Source organism: Equus quagga, chromosome 4, assembly GCF_021613505.1.
Source record: "Equus quagga isolate Etosha38 chromosome 4, UCLA_HA_Equagga_1.0, whole genome shotgun sequence".
Lineage (NCBI taxonomy): Eukaryota > Metazoa > Chordata > Mammalia > Perissodactyla > Equidae > Equus > Equus quagga.
In genome coordinates, this window is record NC_060270.1 from 16,148,276 (window position 1) to 16,170,044 (window position 21,769).

General features: G+C 45.4%; 1 protein-coding gene across 1 annotated transcript in view; it reads right to left on the reverse strand.

Annotated features, from left to right (window-relative positions):
- Positions 1 to 21,386, reverse strand: part of DRD3 (dopamine receptor D3) — a 33,853-nt gene extending 12,467 nt beyond the window's left edge. The window contains 3 exon segments of the mRNA XM_046659800.1: positions 530 to 672; positions 11,189 to 11,301; positions 21,117 to 21,386. Coding sequence (XP_046515756.1) covers positions 530 to 672; positions 11,189 to 11,301; positions 21,117 to 21,386 — 526 coding nt within the window.
- Between the last annotated feature and the right edge of the window lie 383 nt (positions 21,387 to 21,769).

The window sequence follows — 21,769 nt, forward strand, 5'->3', positions numbered from 1 at the left end:
GGACCAACCATCATGGTCAGAATTTCTGTATACTAAAATACAAGAAATACATCTTCCAATAATTTGGGAATCCATACTTATTTCCAAATTCCAGATGATTCTTATTGAGTAAAAAGTTAGAAACCTATATCCTACTCGAAGGCTTTTATGATATGTTTTTTGCATTGTAAGTCCTTTATGAACTGTCATCTTTTCATTAGCAAACCTCACCTGAATTATTAATACAGTTTAGTTTTTTATCTGGCACATTTCTTCAAATGAATACAATGACATTTCTTTCAAAATAGAGATAAGCCAGACTTTTCACTAATTGGGGCAGAACTTTACTCTCATGCCAATAATTGATGAGGTTTTGCTTTATGTTTTATTTATAATCAACAAAGGCCAAAGCTGTGCAGTCTATGGCATCCTCATTGGATTACAGAGTGCACTGACCATGGGTCAGAAATTTCGGGGCTGAGCACCACTCACAGCGACTCAGGTGTGCTGTGAATCACAAGGGAGTTGGAAGTGGGGCCGTCATTGATACCTGTGGTGTTGAAGCCAAAGAGGAGAGGGCAAGACACAGCAAAGGACAGTACCCAGACGGCTGTAATCATGAGGGCCACACGCCGACAGGAGCTCTGTCCAGTGCCATGTTGGTAGTGAACCGGCATGACCACTGCAGTGTACCTGCAAAAGGAAGGGGAGAGAGGAGAGACATGACAGGAAAGGATGGGAGAACTCTTCAAAAGACAAGTTGAAAGAGGTCACTAGAGACATAATCAGGTCAATACATGTGGCATGAGAAAAATAATCTGGTTGGAGAAAGTTAAACAGAAAAGGCTTTTTGAGTGAATACAGTAGAAAGGCTGAGATAAGATACATGAAGAACTTATTGAGGGGGCCGAGCAGAGAGAGGAAGAAGGAATAAAAAAGTTCCTACGACAACACTGCGTTGTTGCTGGAGAACTTCGTTACCAGAGCTGATTGATGGGCCAGCATATCCAAGCCTTATATTCACATACCCTTAACCCTGACTCTCCACGCTGGTCTGTGTGCCCTTGATTTCTCCCACAGTTTTGAGATAATGGTAGAATTGCGCCCAAAGAGGATGGTGACCCCTGCTTGTATCCTAAAATAAATTCCAACCCTCATAGTGACAGCCATACCAAGCAGCAGAGACTTTGAAAATAGAGATAAGTAATAGCCAATGAAGGCTTATTTTAACATCCAGTTTTCAGCTGTCTTAGTATGTTCAGGCTACTAGATCAAAAGCATCATAGACTGGGTGGCTTAAACAACAAACATTTATTTTTCACAGTTCATAAGGCTAGGAAGTCGAAGATCAAGGTGCCAGCAGATTCAGTGTCTGGTGAGGGCCCACTTCCAAGCTCACAGACAGCTATCTTCTCATTGTGTCCTCGCATGGCGGAAGGGGCAAGGGAGCTTTCTAGGGTTTCTTTTTAAGGGCACTAATCTCATTCATGAAGGCTCCACCCTCATGACCTAGTCATCACCCAAAGTTCCCACCACTTGATACCATTACTTTGGGGCCTAGGATTTCAACATACAAATTCTGGGGGGACACAAACATTCAGTCTACGGCACATGTTTTTACATGGTCAAAGCATAGTTCCTTATTTTTGTTGGACATTGTTGTCTTTTCTGTGGCAACTCCTCACACACATTTCCAGCTGCTTGTGGGACTTACCTGGACAATTGTTCCATGGTTGTCTCAAACGCAAGTTATCTGAAATAGATCTCCCTACCTCCTTACATCCCTTAATCTGGTTCTACTTCCTGTTTTTTTCAAGACATCCAGATCCAATACTCAGGCCTTTTGACTCCCTCTTGACCCTTCTGCATCATTTACTCATTCATTCATTTAATCTTGCATTCATTCAATATTTATTGAGTCCCTCCCATGTGCCAGCCTCTATTCTGGAAATATAGAGACGTGCAACTGGGACACTGTCCTTGTCCTTATTGAGCTTGGAGCTGAGTGGAGTGGATGGACAAAAAAAGAAGTTAACATAAAAAGAAGAGTATCATGAAAGAAGTAAGCTGGGTGACATGTTTGAGGATAATGGACGTGGTAAAGAAGGGGCAAACCAATATAGAATGGGCAGACAAATGAATGGGGTAAGAGGGAGCCAGCCATGAGGTAAGGTATGGGAAGGACATTTTAGACAGATGGACATCAGGTCCTGTAATTTGCCCATTATGATGTCCTCCCCATTTATCCACACATCTATTTCCTACTACCTGCTCTGTGTGATGACCACAGTATCCCAGCTGGTCCCTTACCGCCAGGTTCCAAAAATAGATTTCATCACGTCACCCCCTCACCCTATCCCTGAGATAGGCAGAATTCTAAGATGTCCCCCAAGATTTCTGCCCTGTAGGATCCCATCCCATTGAATACAGGCCGAATCTGTGAATATGATGTAATATTACTCCTATCAATTGATTTTGAGTTAATGAAAAGGAAGATAGTCCTAAATGGGCCTGATCTAATCTGGTAAGCCCTTAAAAGAGACTAGGCCTTTCTTGAATTCAGAGAGATTCAAAGTATGAAAAAATTTCCTGCTGGCCTTGAATGAGAAAACTGCTGTGTTTTTGAAAAGGTTGTGTGTCAGGGAACAGCAAAAGGCCTACAGAGCTGAGAAGAGCCCCTGGTTGACAGCCACCAAGAAGGTAGGGACCTCAGGCCCACAACTGCAAGGAACTGAGTTTTACCAACCACCTGAATGAGTTTGGAAGAGGACTCCAAGTTCTAGAAGAGAACACAACCCAGCCTACGCCTTGGTTCCAGCCCTGACCAGAGAACCCGCCTGCACTGTGCACAGACTTCTGATCTCAGAAACTGTGAAATAAAAAATGAGTATAGTTTAAGCCACTAAATTTGTGATAATTTGTTACACAGCAAAAGAAAACAAATACACTGTCAATACTCAGCCTTCCTCAGCATGACTCCGACTTGCCTTGCCAACCTGACAGTCCTTATAACTGACTCTTACTTATAACTCCAGCCAAACAGGCCTGGTGGTGGGTCTCTTTAACAGCCAGAGACCGGTGTCTTCATTCAATTCGTTTTCCCTTATCCTTCCCTGAGGAGCTCGATCTTGCCCTCCCTTAATCCCAGACCAGCTTTCCAACAACCTTCTCTGTCCTCTCCATCTGACAGAGACCTCTAACTCTGGACGCATAACACTCCCATGCCAATCAATCACATTGCTCTTCTGCATGCAGTTGTCTTGCCTCATTATTGAACTTGCCTCATGGCTGGAGAGGAACAGCCCCCATATGATTTAAGTCACTTGATGGCTCAAATCATCTTAGAGCTTTGGTATTCCCCATAGGTCCTTGCACAAAGCAAGTCGGAAGAAGCTGTTGATTGATTGCCTTGTGGATCCTGAAGACCTCCTTCCCCCCAAGAGGACAATTCTAATCCTAGCCCGGCTCAAGAGATTTAACCTGTATAGCTGGGTCTACATAAGCTCAATTCTTCCTTGTCTTCTCAGTGGAAGCGTACCTGGAGGCCAGATTCAGAGCAGGAGCCTCCTTAGCTCCTCTTGTGCACCCCAAGGCTTTGGGCTGAGGAAGGGAAGGACAGACTCTGGGCTGCAGCGGTTGGGGAGGCGCTCCCGATGCTCCTTCTGTATGTGACAGCCTGCGTGACTCAGCTGTCTCTCGGTTATCTGGCCTTAGAGTTCATGTATTAACATTTGTATTCCCCAAAGGGCAGCTTGAGAGTCAGCTCTGAGGGCTGAGACGGAGGCAGACTCTGCAGAACTTGGCCTTGGAAGCATAATGTGTGACAGAGGTGGCTTCTTTCTCAAGAGAAGACATAGAGGTCTAATTAATAAGGTCAAAATTAATATCCTACACCAACCTCAAAGGAGGCTCATGACGACCCACCCCGGTGCCCTTCTCCTGATGCACGTATGTTATAAATCTTCCCTTGAATCCCTGACTTGGTGACGAAGGAGCAGGGCACATAGCCCCTGGCATTCCTCCAGGCCTGTCACTGTCCTCAAACTTTAGACTCTGCTGGGGCAGTAGGCTGGGGCTTCAAGTCAAATGTGTCTCCCAGGGCCTGGCCCTTAGCAGTGACCCCTGAGGGACCTTGGGAGAGAGGCTGAGCCTTGAGCCCTGCAGCTGTTGTGGCCAAAGAGCTGTTTCGGGTGCAGGAGGGAAGGTATGACCCAGCTCCTCCTGTCCAGACTTGCAGTTGGGCCCAGGCTTTCCAAGGCCGTAATGTCCTTGGAAGTAAAGGAGCCTGACCAGCCCACACATTTAGTGGTGTGCTGCTAAATGACTAACAACTGGCTCGCCAGGTGAAAAAAACCCTAATTTTTACCATTTCTCAATTTCCATGGGATAAATACTTCTACCATTGTCCATTTTGAACTACACCAATGGTTTATTAACTTGCTCAAAAAAATTCCTAAAACTTTGCCAATCAGCTCTCGCTGCCATTACAAGCTGGCTCTAAGCCCGCCGCCGAGAGTGGATACTTTCCTAAATACATTTTAATGTTCAGCAATTCCTTGGAGGCTCCCATTAATTTACTGAGGCAGCGAATGTAGGGAACACTGGTTCCACTTTCTAAAGGAGGAATCAGAGATGGAGAGAAGTGACATGATGACCCGGGGTCCCATAGCTGGTCACGGCAGAGCCGGGTCTCCCACCTGTGAGGCCAGTGTCTCTGCTGGGTGCCCCACTCCCTCTCAAGGGCATTGACAAGTCTCTGAGGCCTTGTGGCGACAAGGGATTCCTCAAGAAAGGTGACTTTGAGGGTGGTTTGCTCTTTGAGAGCACTGTGATTGCCCAGAGCTGAGTTTCCGCAATTAGCTTGATTCTGTTAATTGCCTGGAGGGTCCTGTTAAAATACAGATTCCTCAGGCCACACCCTTGGATATTTTGATTAAGTACCTTGTAGTGGAACACAGAAATGTGTATTTTTTATTTGTTTATTTTTTTTGGTGAGGAAGACTGGCCCTGAGCTAGCATCTGTTGCCACAATCTTCCTGCTTTTGCTTGAGGAAGTTTGTCACCGAGCTAACGTCTATGTCAGTCTTCCTCTATTTTGCAAGTGGGAAACTGCCACAGCATGGCTTGATGAGTGGTGTGTATGTGTGCACCTGGTCTGAACAGCGAACTGGGCCTACCACAACAGAGCGGGTGAACTCAACCACTATACCACGGGCTGGCCCTAGAAAGGTGTATTTTTAACAAAGTGCCTCGTGATGAGACAAGGTTAAGGTTAGGGAAAATTGCTGTGTCAAAAATTCTTCTTAACTTAGCTGAGAAGTGAGAGATAAGACTCCCAATTACTACTGTTACATTACATTTTTTTCTTATTATTTTTTAAACGTGATCGAACTTTTAGAATAAATAAAGTTCCCAAATTTGGCCCCAGGGTTTTTCCCCTAGCAAGCTTGCCATAGGAGCTGAGACACAGAGGCTGTTCCGGAATCAGCCATCGGAGGGCACCATAATGCAGCAAGAGCGCTGCCAGCCCGGCCGGGGCGCCAAGTTCACCGCTCACCTGGGGGCTCTGCAGGCCCCGCGCGCAGGCAGCGGGGGGGAAAACTCTGCCGCCTGGTTCGTGGAGCCCCGCGGGGACCCCGAATTCCCGAGCAGGCAGGCTGCTCAGCCTCTGGGCTCCTCTCGCATCGATGGCAGACGACCGGCCGCAGGTGGGGGCAGGGCTGGGCGTAGGCGCGAGCGCGAGGCTGCCCCAGGGCCACCCCTGAATGCCACTACGCTTACCGGGGTCTTCCGCGGACACTGTGCGCGCCGCCCCTGTCGCCCCCTCGCCAGGTCCCCTCCCCTTGTGTTTGAGCTCCTAGCTCTCTGGCCCGTTTCTGGCGCGGCTGCCACGCTGGCAGTGTACAACACGGTTAAATCCGTGCGTGGTCGAAACAGTCTGATGAGCGCACTTAACTGTGTGGCCCTGGAGGTTTGACTTCTCTGAGGCTCAGTTTCCTCCTCTGTACGATGGAGATAATGATTCCTCCTGATAGAGCTGTTAGGAATACTGAAGTTTGTTAGCACAGTGCCTGGTATCTATTAAACTTCCAAAAAATAGTATTATTATTACGTGCTAGCCAAAGGCACCTTGATTGTTCATATCAATGACTTTATTGATGTCTGCTCCTTATTCCTGATTTTCAGGAAGATCAAGTTTAGCCATTTATCAAACAAATAAGTAGATGGCACTTTCTATGTGCCAGGCAACTGTTTGAAGAGCTTTACAAATGTTAACTCATTTAGTCTTCGTAACAACTCTTTTGCTATTATATTTCCACTAAACAGATAAGGGAACTGAGGTCCAGAGACGTTAATTGACTTGCCCAAGGTCACATTGCTATGAAGTGGTGCAGCCAGGATTTGCAGCCAGGCAGTGTGGCTCCCAGCTTTGGGGCCCACAGTGTGGCTAGGCACCTCTGTGTAAGGCAAGGTACTGGGGTAGAAGAGGCTGGCAGAATCTCTACTCCTGCACCTGCCAGCCATGTGATGTTGGCACGCTCACCTACATGTCTAACCTCAGAATCTCTCCCAAATGGGGATAATATGCCGCTGTGCTGGGGTGTTGTGAGGGTGAGCAATAATGAAAAGCGCTCAGTGCCTAGCACGTGGTACATACTACATGAATGGTCACCATTTTTATTGTTGTTGCTTTTAGACTCAGGCAAGTTAGGGTTAGCATGGAGGGTATTGAAGACAAAGGAAACATATCTGCTTTACTCCAAGACCTAGACCTAGAGAGGTGTGCTGCGGACGTGGCCAGAGATCCTTCCTTGGGTGCTCCATCCCCACCTTCACCAACGAAGCAGCCACTCACGGGAACAGACCCGCGGGGAGTCAGGAGACTCACATCCTAGTCCCATGTCTGTTGAAGAGGCTGCAGGACCCTGTGCAAGCATCTAACATTTCTCCCCAAATGAGTTCTACTATGATGCCCCTTCTGACTCCCAATTCTGTGACTGGGGTTTGTGGGCTTGTCACTCTACTGAAGGTCTCAGGACCCTTGAAGAATATGACCTCTGCCTGGAGCGCTTTCCCAGGGTGGGAGGGGTCTGGGGGGAACTGATGAGGGTGCCTCTTGAGGGAGCTGACCATGGGGGAGGAAAGAGGCTGGGCTGGGTGGGAGGGCCCGAGTCTAACCCCCCGCCTGGGTTTAATGAGCCCCAGAGCTCTGTGAGGGCTGCTTTTCACCACCTTTTATTTGGTCAGACAGGGGGCTCAATAAATCTTTAGTTCTGTGGACTCCCCTTGTGGAATTGTTGAAGGAGAATGCTTTTTGCAAATGACTGGAAAGCCTGTTGCAAATATAAAGTGCTTATTTAGATGCAAACTAAAAATCCAAGGTGCCTGTGACTCATCTGGTACCTATTGTGCTCGCTGCAAAGACGCGGAGGCTTGCCTGTGTGATGGGTGCCATTTGAGAGCCACTTAAAGAACTCCCTGGTGAATGAATTTGGTTGCATTATGCCCGGGTTCCTCGCAGAGGACTCTCATTCTCACCCCTCCGGATCGTGTCCTCCTCTTCTGACGCTTTTTCAGCCCTCTCCCCAAGTTAGTTCTGACCCTGGCTGTGCAGGGAGGGGGCTGGCCGGCTGGGGAGGCAAGGAGCCAAGGGGGTGGTGGGAGCTTGTGCTCACCCACTCTGCTTTTTAGAAAAGAAAAGGCGGCATTAATCCAAGCATCCAGAGCTATGCCTAAGAATCTAATGACAATAGTATTACTTGCTTTCAAAAACCCTTTTTATCATTTCCTTTTCTTTCCTATCTCACTCCCCTGTTATTACAGACCAGGGCTTCATGACCAAAAAATGCTGAATCCATTTGGTCAGGTTTGTCAGACTGGTGACTAGCATTGTGTGAAGACCAAAGGTCTGCATGATGGACTGAATTTTTAATGGATTGACCAGCTATTTGGCATCACATGAACAGAATTTAATGCTGTGTACTGCAAACTGCTGTGAAGGATAATGGAGACAGCTTTTCCAAGGCCAATTTTCATTCCTAGAATAGGGAGGAGGCTCCATTTTGAGGTTTGGTGAGGACCGATTCATATAGACATACGAGCCAAGAAAGGAGCATCCTTCTCCGTTGGGGGCCAGGGCATGGCTTGTCCCTCCGATTTCAGGTAGGTGAGTGCTATGCATTCTGGGAGTTTTCCTGTATGGGACAGAAGCCATTCAAGGTTTATTCTTGTCAGTTCTGTCTTAAGTGGTGCAAGTAGAAGCGTGTACAAAGCGGTGCTTCTGTGCAAATTAGAAAAAGGCACCCTCTCCTGGTCGACTCAAGGCTTGACAAATGAAGGACTGGCTGGATTTGGTGCCCACACCCCAGTGGAGGCAGGGCACGACCTGCATGGCCTCACCGCCAGCCCCATGTGTGTAATGTGTGGGCAGAGTGTATAGGCGCACTCTCAAAGAGGGTAGAGAGTAGTGTGGGGAAGTGGGAAGCTGGGAGGGGGCTGTCCCAGAGCCTCTCCTAGAAGCTCTCTTTATGCTTCTAAGGGAGTCTTCCCTCCCTCCTCCAAGGCTGAACTCCCACTGGCTCATATCCTTTCTGGAGGTGCATATTTGTGGTGTAATCACTGGCTACATTTCAGGCAGGGACCACTGAATTCATTTTAATATTCTTTGCTCAAGTCTCTGTAATCGGCACAGCAGGGAGATTCACAGGACTCCTGTAAGAGTTGGGGGGGTGGAGGTGATGATATTGCAAACCGGATGCCGCACGTCACTTCTGTAAATATGTTCCCCCAAACGCGTACTAAATGTCCAGAAATCACACAAAAGAGTTCGATGTTGTAAGAGGATTTCTGTTCCCAGAGAGCTAAATATATTATGAAACTGTTACCTATCCCTTCGCTTTTTAACAGCTTTATCAACCTATAATCCACATACCACACAATTCATCCATTTAAAGTGTACAAGTCAATATTTTTTTTGTATATTTACAAAGTTATATAACCATATCCCTTTATGTTTAAACACATTCTTTAATGGTATCAGTTCCAGCATTTTGGACATGTTCTTTAGTTTTCCTTCTCAGTTGGATAGCCTGTCAAGTGATAAAATTCAAAAGACTGTCCAGTTGACAGGTTGGTTTGCAGTATCACTATAGGATAGGGTATTCATGTGCATTCTTTGATTATTGTTCAAAATTCTCATTTCAGCACATGAAAGGAAGTTTAGGGCTGCTGATCTGGAGGGCACAGCCCTGGGCTCTGTGGACATCAATGCAGGGCCTGGGGAGGACCACCATTAAGACCTGTAGCACAGGCAGCTGGAGATGTGGCGACCTGGTTTCAGAGAAAGCACTATGAGAGTTCAGGGGTAACTGAATCAAACTGCAGACATTTGGAAAGGCTTCGTGGAGAAGGGACAGGTGTGATAGGCCTCGGAGCAAGAGAGGAATATAGGGCAACCCAGAAAGAGATGAGACTGAAGAGGTAGATGGAGGCGATATTGTGGAAAACTTTGAATCCTAGGCTGTGAAGGTAATTTTAGTCATTACTTCATGGGCCAAGGAAACACTGAAGGGTTTCGAGTATGGTGATGGACATTCAGGCTTTACTTCCGGGGGAATAATTCTGAGAGTGGTGTGAAGGGCCAGGAAGGAGGCTATGGCTGAAGTCCAGGCAAGAGGTCTTAGGAGCCTAAAATAAGCAGGCCCAGTAAGAAAGGCAAGAGAGGGACAAATTTGGAAAAAAATTCAAAAATAGAGTCTGTAAGCATTGACTGCTTAGATGTAGGAGGCGTAGAAGAGAGAGGCGTCAAACACAGCCCAGCATTCCAGGAGAGTGACGCTGCCAGTGAGAGATCATCATGTCAAGATGATTTGGTGCTTTGATGGTTCGATGGTTTGGTTTTTAACATTTTGCCTTGTAGGAGCCAAGGGGATATCCATGCGGTAATGTGGTCTGGAACTCAGGGGGGAAATTAGGGGTGTAGCTGGAGATTTGAGGAGGCTTAGCACAAAGCCGAAGATTATTAACTTGGAGTGAGAAAGACATGAATTCCAGTCCTGGCACTGCCCCATACCAGCTGTGTGACTTCAGGCAAGTTCCTTAATTACTCTAGGAAGCTGGAAATGAAGATAGTAATAGTACCTGAGCTGTTGTGAAGATGAAATGAGTCAATGCATGTCAAAGCCTTAGCCCAATGTGGTAAATTCTCAATAAATGGCAGATCTTATTTGGGGTCACCCGGTAGAGCTATGGAGTGGATGGATGATGTTACCTGGAGAAAGAGGCTAGGAAGAGTAGAGGTGGAAGAGGACTCAAGAGGGGAGATTGGAGGCTCTTGACCCGCAACAGAGGCCATCGGCTCAAAAGCGACCTCTTTTCCCCAGGGCTCTCAGTGGCCCTGGTGATGCCCGTGGGAGCCATGGCCAATCTAAGCCTCAGGCAGGGGAAAGAGAAAGAGGAGAGAAAACAAAAAGAGGGGAAGTGAGGAGCAGGGGGACCTGGAGCCTGGGCAGTGCAGTCTCAGGGGTAAAAAGCGATGTTACTCAAGTGGAACATGCACAGAGTTGAGTCAAAATCGCAGGAATCCATTCTAGCAACCAAAAAGCAATTCTAAAAAAATACCTTTCTTTACTTGTTTCCCTTAAACTCTTTAAAGGAAGTAAATAACTAGATCGCAGCCATACTTCCTAAAATTGCCCTCCTACCCCATCCACTTCTCTCTTCTCTCCCTCCTCCCAAATTCTCCCAAGCTTTTCTGTCTCCTCTTTCTTCTCCCCCATTTCCCCCTCCTCCGTCCCTTTACCAAAAACAAGCAAAATAATAGCAGGAACTTTTCCGCCCAACCTTGTCAGCTCACCTTTCCTCAATGTCCCCCTCCCCCTTCTCCCAGTTAGGAATCACAGAGGCCCCAAGGGATGGTGGAAAAGCAAAACTAGAATCCTCTTTAGGGACCTGAGGGAAAGGAAAGGCTATAGGACAATGATTTCTCTCCCATCACAGGGGTTTCTTCTCATCTGCAAACCATAGTTTAGAAGAAAGAGAGGAAGGAAAATGTCTCAGTGACAAGTTCTACTTGGCAGTGACCCGAGTGTCCTCAAATGCAAAGCCTGTTTCTCGGATATGGCAGAGGCAGCTGCCCCAGGCTGCTTTCCCTCACGACCAGGTCTAGGCTGCCTCTCTGCTAAGCCTGGAAGGGGAAGCCCAGCCCTACCTGTCGATGCTGATGGCACAGAGGTTCAGGATGCTGGCTGTACACATCATGACATCCAGGGTGACGAAAACATCGCAGCAGACGCGGCTGAAATTCCAGACGCCGCCTGTCACCTGGGCATCAGAGACAAACTGTTAGTGTTTCCCCCAGCAAAGGGACAATAACCCAATCAATTCTACTGTCTTCCCTAGGCTCCCCATACGGACGCTGGCACACCTTCCCTATTGGATACATCATCGTTACCAAGGGCAGACAGACATCGAGGGGGTGCCAAGCTGCCTAAGATTGGCCGCCCAGGAAAGGACAAATACAAATTCACAGAACGTTAGAACGTTAGTGCTGAGAGGGATCTTCCAAATCATTTGGTCCAGTGTTTCTCAAAGTGTGGTGGATTTTTGAACCCTTCCCTAGACCTACTGAATGAAAATCTCTGGATTTGGGGCCTATGAATCTTTATTTTTAAGTAAAAACTCCCCATTACACCAACATTTGAGAATCAGTGATTTAGTTCAGACTCAGGAGGTGAGTAAAGTGGGTAAGTGATATGCCCAGAGATGCCCAGCTGGTAATAAGAGAGCCTGGGTGGTTGTCAGAAGTGCGCACTGCATCAGAACTGCCTCTCTGAAGCCCTCCACCCAGTGGCGAGCTCACCACGTACCCAGGAAATAAGCGGAGAGCACATTTTTCATAAAACTTAACTCTGAAGTGAAAATCTATCTGCTCTGTTTTTAAAGCTTGGAAGCATCCTGGAACAACATCTATAAGAACCTATGTAAAATAAGACTGTGGCCATGTGCCTGCCTGCAACACACCAGTGCCAATCAACAAGAGGTGGGGAGAAAGGCTGGGTCCAGCAAAGGACTGGATCCTCTCTACCACTCACTGAATCAGTGAGGATGCTTCTGACCTCACGTACTTACACGTGTGTTCCGAGCTCTGTAACGTCCTCCAAGTAACATTTATAAAAAGTCAGGAATTTAGATCATTTAATTCACATTCTAGCACATTTCTGTTTTATTTTAAAATTTTTACATTACCTAATTGAACCCGAGAGAGGTGTCAGGGAGACTGTCACTTTCAGAATGTCCACAAACGCCCTTCTTGGGCCCCCCAGGTTTTTGTGCATTGCCAGCTTCCTGGCCCCCGGGGCTCCGTTCTTGGGGACTGCAGTTCTCAAGGAGCAGCCTGTGAAGCTCTGTGCCCTGGGCTGTGGCTGAGTGTTCCCGAGATCTCTGTGCTGAGCAGGCCCAGTGGCTGTTTAAGAGGAAGGGGAGTAAAACGGAGGTACAGCAGCTTCTGAAGTAGCTTCTCAAGGGAAAAAACTGATATTGGCTAAATAATAGTGTGCAAAATGGTGCCGCTCCTTGTTTAGCTGTTCTCATCCAAGATTCTTGCAGCATGATCGGGCCACGTTACTCTCCGTTCCTGACATTTGTCCTTAACACTAAAGCCAGGCCCAGAAAGGCTCTCTCCCCTTCCCCTTCCCTAGTCACTTTTTTACCCTGGGATTATTTTCCTTTTCAGCATCCGAACTTACGCCTATATTTGGTCATCTCCAGACTCTATTTTGAGAAACTCTGACCGAAGATATTTTGTTTAAAAGTAACAATGAAAAGTTCAAACTAGCGATGAAGTCATCATTTTTGTTCGTTTGGTTGTGGATCTACTCTCTCTCTTTTAGTTCCACCATTTGGCTCTCTCTATAAATAAAGGCCTAATATGAATTTATAGGAATTCTGAGAATGAAAACTTTTTAAAAGGAAGATATATAGTCATAGTAACACAATGATTTAAGGGAGCCAGGAGAATAAAAGATGGTTTTGCTCAGTACACAGGACAGTTGTCTGCAGTAAAAGCTTCTTGCAAGAATTGAGTTTTGCATACTAAATCTCATTTTAACATAGGTCGACTATGCAATTTATGTCTTAAATTGGGGGAAAACCACTTTTTTTTTGCAAAATTGTGAGCGCCTGTCTGTATGTGTGTGTTGGAAGGGTAGGGTAGGTGAGACAGGATAGCTGGAGCAAACTCCAGCGCTTGCTCGGTGTTCATTTGTTCGTTCGTTCATTCATTCATTCGTAAACCAAGTACTTGTGAAGCCCCTAATACTCGGTTCATAGAAAGAGGGTATGTTATGTGTTTTAAGAGGTTTTTAACAAATGTACTTCAGGCCCTGTCCTTGAAGAACTTATAACTGGAGAAGCAAAGCATTCTTCAATAAAATAACTAGCGATCATCATGAGATGTTAATACTTTTAATACAAACTAACATTTATTGAGAACTTCCTCTACGTGGGTCACTGACCCACATGACCCATTCCAGGAATTTTTATAACTTTGAAACTTCATATTCTGAAAACTGAATTTGTCTTTTACTGTATGTGCTCTTAAAGCTTTTTGAGGACAAATTCTACACTCACTTGATAGGAGACTAAATGACCGTTACTAAATAAACTCCATAGGAGCAGGGACATTTACATCTTTGCTGCGGCATCTCTGGGTCCTAGAGCAGGACCCGGGATGCAAGTATATTCTGGAAGAATGAATGGTCTCTGGCATAATCTGTATTAATACTAATAGCTAACATTTGTCAAATGCTTTCTGAGTCTTGATGTTCTGCAAAGCCCTTTACATACATGGCCTCTATTGCCGATTATAGTCCTTGAGAGAGGACTCTGATCTTCATCACAGAGAAAGAGACTAAAGCTTCGGGGGCTTCGGCACCTCGCCCAAGGTGGCACAGCAAATAGAGGCAGCCAGGACATTGGAATGTGAGTTGTTACATGCCCTGCTCTAGTGAAGTGTCAAGCGTGGAGAAGGCAGACATTAGAAAGGGATGGAAATGGTTGGACACAAGGGGAAAGGAGAAAACCAGGTGCTCCTCAAGGTTATGTGACAGACTGTGTCATCTCCCTTCTGATTGCCTCTGTCCTGGGCTGCAAAAAACCAGTGCAACACAGTGGTTGCTGCTCTGCTGACTTTGGGGCCTTGTGACAGGACACACTTGGCAGGTTTCTCTAGCCTCTAATGGCCAAAGCCCTCAAGCTGTCCTCTGACTCCAAGGTCCCCACTTTGCCACCCCATTCGGCCTATCCCATCTTCCTGTCTCCAATTCTGCTGTGAAAATTCCCATTCTCTCCCTGATCTCAGCTAAATGTCAAGAAGAAAACAATCTGATTAGCTGATTAAAGTAATTCCCACTAAGGTGCCATCACTCAGCCTTCCCTGGAGTTTACTCATTAAAATGAGTCTCTAATTGGCGGGATGTGTAATGGAAATACATTTTTTTAATGGAGTCCTCAACACCAAGTAAATAATAGTAAGTGATCAATAAAGAGCAGTGAGGGCCAGGAACGTGCTAAGTTACTCTCACACATTATGTCATAGCAACCTGAGGAGGTAAGTATTATTTCCAATTTTAGATAAAGAAATGGTGACTGAGAAGGATTGAGTAGTTTGCCTAAGGACACATAGCTAGGAAAAGGGACTGGAATTTCAAACCGTTAATATTAACGATTACTCTATTTTGCCTCTCAAAGGTCAGCACCTTGACACACCACTTCCAGGAAGTGTACCATGGAACTCTGTTCTAATATCACAGGAGGAAGGAGAGTTGGCCTTTGTCCATCCATCTATCCATCCATATATCCAGTATTTACTGAATGCCAGTTATGTGTCTGATACTCTGCCCATGTGGGTGTTCTGAAATGAATTAGACCTGTTTTTGTCCCCAGGGCCTCAGAACATAGTGTGCACGTGTAAGGGGGAGTAATGTGTGAATGGGTGTGGGTGCTTCGAGAGCCCAGGAGAGAGACACTAAGAAAATAACTTTGATTCAATGTGATAAGTGCTGACAGTGAGACAAGTACAAAGTGTTGGGAGAACCTGAAGGGTAAAGTGATTTTTGAAATTAAAGCAGAAAAAAAAGCAAAAAATAAAAAACAAAACTGGTTGATTTAAGGCTCTTTAGAGACATGAGTCTACCTTTCTCCTAAATTCTAATGAACAACTCACTTCAGAATTATACAGCAGCCAGGTGGTGTTACTCTCACTTGCTAATGAATGTACCGAACTCCCTTTGGCAATACAGAAGGTGGGAGTAAGCAAGAGAGTGTCTTCAGGTACTGAAGTTGGCTATTGATTTTCAACAGACACAGCCTAAGGCAGCATTTCCCAAATTTACTGATTATAAGGCAGCATTTCCCAAATCACCCAAGGCTCTTGTTAAACAAAATGATTCTCAGGCCCCACTCAGAATAATAAGTCTGTCCAGTGATGCTTACTGCCTGGGAGGTTTGGGAAACACTCGTCTTGCGGGTGCAGGGGGCATGACGTAATCTTCAGAAATGGTCGTCCCTAAAGCAGGGCTTCGTAAGGATACTTTGTCCCACGGATCTCTTTGACCTCATGGTCCCCTTCTCAGAAGAATATTTTTAAGTGCCTAAAATAAAATACAGTGAATCACAAAGGATACCAATTATATTGAAATATAGTCACCAAAGTATTTTAGATATATATACTTCTTTAATAATGCATTAAATGATAAGACCTAGCGGCAGGTCCAAAATTCCTGTGATTTCAAAGTGCCAATGAGTGTAAATGGTATTTCAAGGTGTCTGCAACAGCTGTAATGCTACTCGAAAATGTAAATATCTGTGTTCTCTCCTGGTGACACTAAGGATTTCTTCTGCTGTGGGTTGATGCCTATGTTCATAATTGAAGGAGTGCTGAATTTTAGCTTCATGAAAAATAAAGAAGCAATTTTATTTACATTCAAGTTGATGGGCTGTCCAGATTAAAAACTCCTGCTCTAAGGAATGGATTTTTAGTTATTTTGGGAGATAGCCAAGGGGCAAAGATGGAATTACTTCTCTAATTAGCCTCTTCATTCCATTTTTGTTTGCCACATTTGGGACTTTTTTTTTTTTGTAAGAGAGGATTGCTGTTGGGCAAGGTAGGGGATTCACTTCTCTGAATCCCAACTTTTTCATCTGTGGAAGGGGAGTCTTACAGATTAGTGGTTCCTAAATGTCAGTTGGCAGCACATGGCTAGCTGATGGTATACGTCGCTTGACATGGGGCTGGAGCTGGGGGCTGGTGGCAATTACTATGGACTTCCAGGGTCCCCCCCCACCCCTGAAAGTCAGGTCTGGTAGATCTGGGGTAGACTCACAATCTGTATTTTGATCAAGCAACTCCCTGTAATGAAAGTTTAGCACAGAACTGCTCAAAGTTTAGTTATGTAAGATCATGGAGGAGCCCATTTAAAATGCAGACTCTTCTTTATTTTTAAAAATCAATATCATTCCAAGGCCAGAGGCTTCTCTCTCCCCAAACTGATGCTCTTTCCTGACCTCGATCCCTCTCTTGGTGGGAGTTTCCCTGCCTACGCCCTCTGCTCTCGTTTGCTTGTCTGCGTTACTTAATCCTCGAGTCTTTTCTCCTGTCCATACAGAGACCCAAGTACTCAGAGTTCAGTATTTCTTCCAAATGTTCCCCTGGCTGCTCACGCTGCCTTTCTGCCCTGATATAAGCACATTAAACATCACAAAAGGTGCTTAACCAAGTGGAACAAAATGAGATGTTTGTGCTTGGAGAGGGAACTCCAAACAGCCTGCAGCTTCTAGAGCAGGAAATTAAAAACTCGAGAGGGAATCTGAGATAGAACTATTTGGTATGACACAGAAAAGAGTTTTTGAGAAAATGCTGCAAACTGAATTGAAGGGACCGCCAGGCCGGGGTCCTCTGGAATACAATCTGCTCTGAGGTCACCTGCATGGTTTATATCCTGAACTTTGCTGCTAGGCCTGAGGATAGAGAAAAGTGAAGAGGGTCAGTGACTGGCCCCTGCTGGTTCCCTTGTATATATGGCCCAAGACCAGGCTCCTGTGTGCCCTGGTGATGAGAACGGTACTAGTGAAAACCACTATGCCGCACACTTGCTGACTCTCCTCTTCTCTCTTTCCAACCGTCCTTGGATTCCGCTGGGAATCCATGAGATTCCTGAGCAGGCCTTTGATGCATTCCATGAAAGGAACACATAACCTATGCTAAACCAACTCTTCTATCCAGTCATTAGTTCAGAGAAAGTCGTGTGCCGTAAGTCAGTCCAGTCAAAGTACATCCTGACACTTACATCCTGTACTAGAAATTCTGGGACATGGCATTTCTCTTGCTGTGAATGGTGTGCATATCTGAAGCCTATAGCTTACCCTTTGCCTGTGGATAAGGCCAATATGTGGAAGAAGGCAGAGCTGAGAGAATTGTAGAGAAATGGAGCTGGAACCCTGTTCAAACTGTGCCTGCAGTCCACCCTACCACAGGACTTTTAGAGCCCCTATTGTGAGAGACAATGCATTCTATTTATTGTTCACATTGGTTGGAGTTAATCTTGCTTTTACTTATAACTGAAAGTGTCTTAACTGAGATATTTATAGATCACACTTTTTAGTTTTCAATGCACTTTCTAGTTGATGATAATTGAACCTAACATCAATCCTATGAGGCAGCGAATGTATAGCTGTCACCTCCATTTTTGTCTTCTGAGTCTTTCTCATAGCACAACCCTGTGTTGGAATGACATTCTTCTCAGTGAATTCCGGCAAAGACACAGTGTTACGTGACATTTTACTGCCTACCCCACAGCAATTCTTCACCCCCACATCTTCTTTTTAATAAAACCCACGTTTTCACTCTTTCTTTTCTGTCTTCCCTTGCAGCTAGAGGTGGCCTTGTGTTCCAGCTCTGGACGATTAGACTTAAGTGAAGTCCCTCAGGGAGATGCCTTGAGCCACTCCAGGGAAAGAGCTTTTGTATTTTTCCCCTTTTTTCTCTGCTGTCCCCACTCATCTTATTTTTGAATATTTTTGATGCTGGGGGCTATGGCAGCCATCTTGTGAGTAACATGAGAAAGTAAGCCAGCTTGCCAAGGATGGTGAGCAGGAAAGATGGATGACACCTGGTCCTTGATGACACCGTGGGGCCACCTAATCAACAATTGCCTGCCTTCAGAATTCTATGATAAAAGTAACTCCTGTTTGTTTAAGCCATAGCTAGTCAAATTTTCCATTCTTACAGCCAAAACATTCCTAACTCATATATATTGGTGTCTGGCAAAATGAGCCAGTTTTTCCTTTGAAGGAAGATGTCTGGCCAGTGTGAGCCAATATTCCCTTCGCAGAAGACGGATGTATTCACATCAGAGCACAGGAAGCTCTGAATGTGGCGGCTAATTTGGCCCACACATGGTGTTCTTCTCCTGTCTGTCTGCTCCTCCTGGGAGCCCTCATCGTATAGCAGACTCTGTGGTCAACACTGCATCCTTTCCTCTTTTCAAAGGAGCTCTTAAGTGTAATCATGTAATTACTAGACTAGCTACTCAAACTGCGCCATCATTAGGACAAGTTAGTGAGAGGAACACTTTGTTCTTCCTGAAACACGTGGGTTTATATATTCACAGTCCCTTTAAGGCCTCAAAGTGTTATTTTCTCTCACCAAGGTACCGCATCTCCTTCTGAGATCCACGCAAACAGCCAGGTATTTAAGGCAAAGAAAAGTATAGACTGGGATAGGATAGGGGGACCGGTCCTTTGGACTAGAACTTTCTTATATCTTAACTGGTCATCTGTTAATGATGCCTACTTTAAGTCATATCTATCTTTTACTGAGATAGACCCTTGGCTAACTGTTGGGGAAAGCGATACAGAGATACTAAGTTGCATTAACTAAAGCCTTGAAGCAAGCGGGTAGGACCAAAAGGAGGCCCCAACACCCATTTCCTACTCCCCCAAATCTTCTTCATGTGATTGTAGACTTATTTGACCACGCCTATGGTTACTGAACACCTGCACCGAATAACCTGTTCGACAGAGGGCGTGTTGGTTTTTATGAGGGGAAACTAAGAGCTCCACCAGAACTCTTCTCATGGGGGAAACCCATAGATCCAAGTTGCAGAGTCCATTAAGCCTTTGGCAAGATTTCATGCCGGCTCTCTGAGGGCTCGGTTGCTCTTCTATGCTCATCAGTAGAATGGAGGCATCATCTATATGGGCAGTGTGGCTAGAAGGGGCTGCCATGGGTGTATAGCGTGGAAAAGTCACAATGTCCATCTCCTATACCAGTATCTATAGAGGTTTTCCAATATGGTCCATCCAGAGTCCTGGAAGCAGTCACAAACGGACAGCCAAAGCGTGCCCCTGAGTGGCTTTGATACAGACACCAAAAGCCTGCTTTTATTTCAGAAGCAACTAAAATGCCTGTTAGAGTAAAGTTCTTCTTCCTGTGTTTCTTCCTGACATTCATCCTTCTGGAAGACTTAAGAATCCTTGTAATGCATCAGGATGGAGGGAGTTTGGGGATGGTGGTGGTATGAATCACTGACTAATCCACACTGGTTTGTAGCATTTAAAGTCTGCCTCACTCTTGAACAGAAATATCACATGCTTCTAACTCCTTTTCAATCTCATTATTATTGGTTGTCAAAAAATTAGTTCATTGTCACAATAGATATACATCAGATGATATATGCAGGAATTGCCCATCTAATGCATATGTTGCAGAACAGATTCATTTAATCATTCATATATCAAATATTTATTTAGCACATATTATATATCAGGTAGTGTATTTGGACTACAGGACAAAAAGAACAAAGACGTAACCTCCGATGTCTCAGCCTAATTGCGTTGACAGAAAAGTCAAGATAATTACAAGAGCCTTTGCCATCAGGATTGTCGTAACCGGGAAGAATGTATGCATATTTTTTTCTCCGAATATTCCCTTAGCCTTTAAATACATTCCAATCAGCCTCGTTGTTTTTCTTCCTTTCCATTTCTTTTGTATTTTCTTGATTTCTCTCCTTTCTCTCCGTGTTGAGATCATGAATCTAATTTTAGTTCCTAGTCATTCTTTAATACGGGTACCAGCCTAGGCAGCCTATGCTCGAGATTTTTGCTCTCCTGTGATGTGTCATACTTAATTAACTGTCATCTTCACTATTAATATTAACTGAGATATTAATTTGATGAATTTTAATTTCTCTTAATCATAGAATCATTTCGATCATTCATTGGACACCTCTTTAGAATGATACGCAGTGCAGAGGAGAAATATTAATAGTATATAAGGTGTTTTTAAAAAAACCTCTTCAGTAATTGCATGTTTTCCCAGTAAGAATGTCTTTTCTTGAGCAGGTGTAAGCACCCCGATTTCCTTGTTAGCAAATGGATGTTTTGTCTTGATCACCTCCTGACTCTGTTTTGCATTTTCAAATGAAAATACTTTCAAATTTAAGAAATGTTTCTCTCCAGAAGAATTCTCCAGGGTCTGCCGCATTTTCTGAGTGGCGAGGGCTCTGTACTATTAATGGAGGCATCAAAAATATACATTTAAAGGTTTGGTCTCTTCTTTCAGTAGCAGTCAGTGAAGAACTGGTACCCAGGAAGAAAGAGCCGAGTCTGAGGCAACTGAACAAGATGTATTTCTCTCTTTTCCTCTTATTCATTAAAATTTTTTTTCTATAATTCCCTCTACCCCTACCCCAGCAGCCTTTCTGCACGCCCTCACCCCCATATGCATTGAAACACTGATGAAGATGCCCATTGGACTGCCTCCTTCAATCCCCCACATCTTTGAGACATGACTGGCACAGAGACTAAACCATCACTTACACCCAGTCACCTGGAAGCTGGAAGCCCAGGAACAGAATCATTCCCACCTCCCAGGTTCTGCTGTGGGCAAGTAATGCTGGATGGCAGCTCCCCTTAGGAGCTTTAATTTACTCCTTAAAGGGAGCACGATAGGAACTGTCCTTCCTTCCCCAGTCCCTGGGTCATGGCAGGGAGTGTTTTGAGCCCAGAAGGGCAGGAGCTCAGGGAAGACAGACAAGCACAATTACTACATGGGCAGCCCGCACCTGGGGCCCACTCACCTCCAGGTACACCACCCAGGGCATCACCAGGGTGGCCACCAATAGGTCTGCCACGGCCAGGCTCACTACCAAGTAGTTGGTGGTGGTCTGCAGGGCCCGTTCCCTCAGCACGGCCACACACACCAGGCCATTGCCGAAGACGATGGCCAGGATGAGCACGCAGTAGGACAGGGCATAGTAGGAGTGCGGGTGGGTCCTGCTGTCACCTGTGGAGTTCTCTGCCCAGCAGGAGGAGTTGATGTGGCCACTCAGCTGGCTCAGAGATGCCATAGCCAAGAGGGAGAGGTGTGACTCTAAGAGGTTTCCTGGGAGGAGACGGAAAACAATGTCAGTAAAATCAGACTCTTTGGAGCTGGGCTGCTTAGGTATCTGTTTTGATTTATTGCTTCAATAAATATTTATTGAGCAACACCTATACACTGGGCACTGTTCTAAGCACTGAAAATACAGCAATGAACAAAAGGGGTAGAAATCCCTGCCCTCAGGGAGCCTCCGTTCTAGAGCAGAAGACAGTAATAAACAAGATAAATAAAAGATGTAATATATTTGATGATGATATGTATTTTGGAGAAAAAAATCAGGCAAGGGCATAAGGAGAGGGTGAGGATTGGTGTGTGTGAGTAGGGTGCCTGAGTGCAATTTTTAACTAGAGT